At 42.3% G+C, this 5,685-nt stretch overlaps 1 protein-coding gene across 1 annotated transcript in view; it reads right to left on the bottom strand.

Moving 5' to 3' along the window:
- Nucleotides 1–454: 454 nt before the first annotated feature.
- Nucleotides 455–5,685, bottom strand: part of LOC119267257 (ubiquitin-conjugating enzyme E2 2-like) — a 5,860-nt gene continuing 629 nt past the window's right edge. Inside the window, exons 2-6 of the mRNA XM_037548617.1 lie at nt 5,289–5,428; nt 5,159–5,184; nt 3,278–3,367; nt 2,553–2,641; nt 455–848 (exon numbers count right to left, since the gene is read on the bottom strand). Coding sequence (XP_037404514.1) covers nt 720–848; nt 2,553–2,641; nt 3,278–3,367; nt 5,159–5,184; nt 5,289–5,413 — 459 coding nt within the window. The 5' untranslated portion in view covers nt 5,414–5,428 and the 3' untranslated portion in view covers nt 455–719. The remainder of the gene's footprint in view (nt 849–2,552; nt 2,642–3,277; nt 3,368–5,158; nt 5,185–5,288; nt 5,429–5,685) is intronic.

The following is a 5,685-nucleotide window of genomic DNA, read 5'->3' as shown; positions in this document are numbered from 1 at the left end:
AGGAGCTGTCAAAAAGGACATACCAAAGAGAACTGACGGAGCAATGAGGAGGGTTGACATCACCAGGCATGATCATCTAACATGATTATTTTCAAGTACTTCTGCCGACTTTCACGCAGCAACTCTTCCAAACTCATTGCCAGTGGTGTTGGTCAATGCATATGTGACTCTTTGTTACGGGCATTGTACAAGAATTGTATATATTAGAAAATAACTTCAGGATATTATATAAAAAGATGAATGTGTATTCCAAAGAAGCTCAGACGACTAAACAAATTTCTTGTTCATCCTTGTTTCAACTCAACCAACTATAGCCACATGGAAATTAGTGTTCAACTTATTACGGAATAACTACACTAACAGAAATTTTGATGTTCATATATAATATATTGCTCATGATATTTAGCCACTTCGTTGTTTTCATGATTCTTTTAGAACTTCTACACCATTCAACTATAGTGGGTGAAGATTTGCGCCGGAGTTCAGAATCAATGTGATATGATACAACATTACAAACTCACACAAGACGTTACAAAATGTTTGCGTTCCAGATACAGACAGTGTAGGCACAGGCCATGACAGAGCAATCTCCAACCGTCCAGCCAAATGATGCAACAAAGCAAGTTGCTGTTTCAGGTGGTAACGACAGAGTTCAGTCATTTTAGTTACAAACATTTTGGTACAGAAACCGCATGATAACACATGGTGAGCTCAACTTATTAGTCTGCCGTCCAGCTCTGCTCAACAATCTCCCGCACTTTGCGGTTGTACTCTCGCTTGTTCTCACTGAACATGCGGGCAGCTTCTGAGTTAGCAGGCGAATTCGGGTTAGGATCACACAGCAGCGACTGCAAATGGCACAAAAGCTCAGGTTAGTTCAGCCCAAGCACAACCAACACCATTGCCTCCAACAGAGACATGCAGAGTGACTGGAAACACAACACGGTTTCTGTGTAATATCACTCACACTTTAAAACTTGCATAGGCTATAGAGAGAAATCAACCTGTAGGCCATTAATATGTTGAATGAGCAAGATAGCAGAAGTAAACTGAGGGACTTGATCCATCTAATCCAGTGGCTATCAAATCCATAGGCCTCAAGTATCTCTACTATTAAAGGGGAGTCTGCCGTCATGATGGTACGTCGTGGTTTCGTTTGGTTATGTCACATTAATTATAGAGAGTAACATTCTTTGGACATGAGGATCACATTAATTATGGAAAGTATCATCGAGCGTTTGACGGGAGGATCGCGTTAATTATGAAGAGTAGCATTCTTTGGACGGAAGGATTACGTTACTAGTGGAGATATCATTCTTTGGACGGGGTATCACACTAATTATGGAAATTATCACCGAGCTTTGGACAGGAGGATCACTATAATATGTATGCTCCGTTGCAATGCATGGGCAATTAGCTAGTAGTAATAATTATGCAGTGCACCAACGTGTCAAGGCTTTTTCAAGTCTAGTTTGAGCACCTCAATCTCCCTTTTAGACTGATGGCGCTGCTGAAGAAATTTGGAACTCCAAGCATTATAGTCCTGAATTGTATGGCCTTTGATGAATCTGTATTGATTCCTGTGGCCAAGGTCGAGAATAACCTTCAAGGCGATTAGGCAAGATTTTAGGTGGTGTTTTTTGGTTTGGTGGCTATCCATGCAAGGGACAGGTATAGCCACTTTTTGGTGCGATACCACTAGTTTAGAAGGAAAGATAGCAGAGGGATAAGGGCAACCCCATTTGGGGAATACTCTCCATATGTTGGTTGACGATAGCCGTGAAAAAATGCCAGATGAGAGAAACCAGCTCGTGAAGTTGCAATTCCCTCATCCTCTTGAAATGTTTTTCTCCTATCACCGCCTTTATCTCATGTAATAACCCAGCCACACCGATCCCGTCCCTCTCGCTAATCCCTGCTGCGGCTTTGGTGGCCGCGCACAGAGCTACAGTAGAGTGTATCACTTAGCAAGCGACGGCGCTAGGTCAGTGCCTTATCTCCTCTTTCTCTCCCAGGGATTTCCTCTCACCTCTCACCCTGCCCGCTCCTTTCTTCTCTGTCTGCAGCAAGAGTGTGAGCGGCAGGGCAAGCTAATGGGTGAGCAGCAGGGCAAGCTAATGGGTGAGCGGCGGCAGCATGCTTGCTCAAGGTAATCCGAGGTACAATTATTAGAAAGGATAGGGTCATGTGTCCATAATTGTAACAAGCTTTGCATCTAACGTCCGAGGTGCAATTAGCCTGTGGGTGGCAGAATCCCAGGCATTTACTACAAGATACAGGCAGCAGGGCGTGGATTGGCTAATTAAAGTTGCCAAAAAATGAAGATGCACTAATTTAATTGATCCCCCACATGCTCAAACAATTGGAGCAAGTGTGTTGAAAATATACGTAGCACTGCAGAGCTACCCAAATATGTCATGCACGAGTCAAGACTTGAATAGATTCCAAAGTTGAATTTTAAAATATATGCTCTAGTAATTAAGTAATGAGCTGGCATTGCAAAACGTTGGTGCATAAAACTATAAATAATCTGAGCTGCTTATTTCTTGTACCTGGATAGATGTAAGTATAGCAGCTACATCATATATTGGGCTCCACTGATTCTGTAGAATATCTAAGCATATGCTTCCATCAGCATAAACTGCAGGCCACAAGAAAAAGGTCACGATGACAAATAGAAGTGGAGAGTACAAGACTTGTATAGTTGTTTTTGGCTTTCTATCAGCAGAGTAAAAAGAAAGCAAAAGTTTCATCAGCATAAGCGATGCATGCACTCAAAGTATGCTGTAAAGGCTGCAGCATGCTTGCTCAAGGTAATCAGCAAATATGTATTCACGGCATAAAATCAATATCAAGCCTTCACAGCACAACCGACAAGTGTACATCTATAAAGCAGGTAACAAAATACAAAGGACGGTAGTTAATTGTTGGAAGTCTCTGAAACAGAAGGAACAAGAGAACTAAGGGCAAACAAAGTAAGTAGGCTCCATATATAAAAATATGCACAGATTTAAAAATTAGATACACTTGGTAGTATGTGACAGATCAATCTTTCAGTTAGAAATACGTGACAGATCAATCTTTCGATTAGAAATGCATGACGGCTTAATTTTATCTATGTATTCCCTCCGTAAAGAAATATAAGAGCATTTAGATCACTAAAGTAGTGATCTAGTAGTGATCTAAACGCTCTTATATTTCTTTACAGAGGGAGTATCTAACTATTTCCTGTGCACACAAGTATTTAAAGATGAGGTGAAAGTGTGAAACAACTTACTGTTAGGGTGAAACATCCGAGAAATAAACCGAACTGTTGGTGGCTTATTAGGATATTCTTCATTAAACTGGAGAGTCAGCTTAAACGTGCCTGAAAATGGGATACAGCTCAGCACAAAATGGAAGGAAGAAATCAAAATATGGAATCAGAACTAAAATAACAGGGATACCATATTTATAAAGCGTCCCGCTTCAGACGCTTAAGTGTCGCTTAAGCGACAAGGCGCCCTGGCAGCGCCTTAGATATTTGCCCGCTTTAGGCGCTTAGGCGTCGCTTAAGCGTTAGAGCGGGTGGTGCTCGCTTTAGGTCGCTTTACCGCTTTATAAACCATGCTATATAAGCAACCTATTTGCCATACAAATAGTGCATGTGATGTTAGTTACTGCACTGAGTTGACCTAGACTCTGTTCTCAAATTTTGTATTGTCGTTCTGTTGAGGAAGGTTCTAAATAGCTATCTGGACTACAGATTGTTTTGGACCCTAGTCGTTAAGCGATATGCCAATGTTCCACTATAGTAGTGATAACCGCTATAGCTTCAAATAGCTCAGCTATTTGCCTTAGCTAGCCATAACTCTTCTATTCTATATAGGTACTCCCTCCGTCCCAAAATGTAAGACCATTTTTAGTGTCAAAAATGGTCTTACATTTTGGGACGGAGGGAGTACCTTTCACCAACACAACATGCTAAATTTGGAACTCAACTTCAACTTCGTAACAAAGCCTACTTATATTATAAGCTTAATAACTTATGAGAAAACCTATCAAAGTACCTCTTTTTTCTCTGCTCAGCACTCTGATAACTACATGTCTAAGTAGTTAAGTACATGGCATTTATTCTGAAGAAAACAGGTTATGGTCATTTGTGTCATTTTATATTCCACACTGCCTTACATGAATAATGTTGTATATTTATTATTTTTCTAATACAGTAGACAGACACTATTCCAACGGCCTCAGGAAAGGAGTGCATGGACAGCAGTGGCAACGACAAAATACAACATCAGGGAATCCATCATGAGGTTGGTTGGCACATAACGGCGCATCCCCATTTCGATGTTGTACCACACCCCTGATTCGCCACATCATTCCATATGTCGAACTCCCAATATTACGACAGGAGATATGCAGATTGGAATCGCAAACACATTGCTAATCTTTGGTGGCCATGGCACCTAGCATGTCCAGGCAAAGCCAAATTGTGCCATATACAACCTCATTCGTCTGCATCGTCCGTTGGCCAGCCCACATTAAATTCACCAGAACCAGATACGATCATGCAGCTATGTTTGGGGCCAACGCCACCACACACCTTAATCACACGCGCCACCACCATCCCCCACCCAGAGACGATCATTCCCTTGGCGCAAAATTCTGATTTAAACCTTTGCTCTCGACAGTGACACCAACATTAATAATTGCACCAATTTCGAAATGGTGGTGATATTTTTATTTATTTATCTCGGTTTATATCATTGGTATCAACAGGTACTTTACATACTTGAATATGGAATGAGGGATATTTCTCCTGTCCATGTTAATTCCAATTTGTGATTTACCACTGTGTTTGCTTGTGAGGTACTATGTATTTGACTGAGGTGACAAGTTTACATGGCCATATTTTGTTCTGCCAGACACCTATACTAGTAGATTATGGTATTCCATAGCACTTGATTAACATTAGTATGTTTGGTATTAATCTTCCGTCACCAATGGCAGCAGCATATGTAAATGATATTAAATGCTTACACACATGAGACCTCAACTGCAGGTAGAAACGATAGATTTCAACAGTTCAAGAACAACCAAAACCAAGGGGGTCCAGCAAGGAAATTCTAGGACATCATTCAAAGAGCTAGCAACTACACTTAGATCAACTAACCTCCATCCCACGGGCTATCGTCAGGGCTGCAAATCAACACGAGCAAATGCATGAGCACACCATGACCCAAAAACATTGAAGTGGAAAAGAAAGGGCCGGCGCGACCATGTAACCCTAGCATCATTCATACCCAAAAATCACAGCATTCCAAAGCATTATGTTGTTGTCCTGCGGCGCCCCGCTTATGCCCGCAGGAGGGTCCTGCATCAGCCGCTTGAAGTCCCTCATCAGCCTCTTCCTTGAAGGAGTCGACATCCTCGAAATTCTCTGCGAAAGCCACACCACCATGTGAGTACACCGCCACAACAGCTAGCAACCGATACATAACGACGCCAACCCAAATTTTCGCGAACATCGGAAATGAATCTACGACACGGAATTCGCTCGCGGCGCTCTCGCTCCCGCGTGCTCGGCTCAAATCGTCCCTCCTCCGACCCAACTGCTCGTGCCCCCGCCTTCCCGCGCACACCAGCAGGCGAATTTGACAAGAGAACAAGCGCCTATCTAGGTCGAATCGAGAGCTCTAG

Source organism: Triticum dicoccoides, chromosome 3A, assembly GCF_002162155.2.
Source record: "Triticum dicoccoides isolate Atlit2015 ecotype Zavitan chromosome 3A, WEW_v2.0, whole genome shotgun sequence".
NCBI lineage: Eukaryota > Viridiplantae > Streptophyta > Magnoliopsida > Poales > Poaceae > Triticum > Triticum dicoccoides.
The sequence above is the reverse complement of the archived record's forward strand: the minus strand, read 5'-3'. Positions and strand labels throughout refer to the sequence as shown.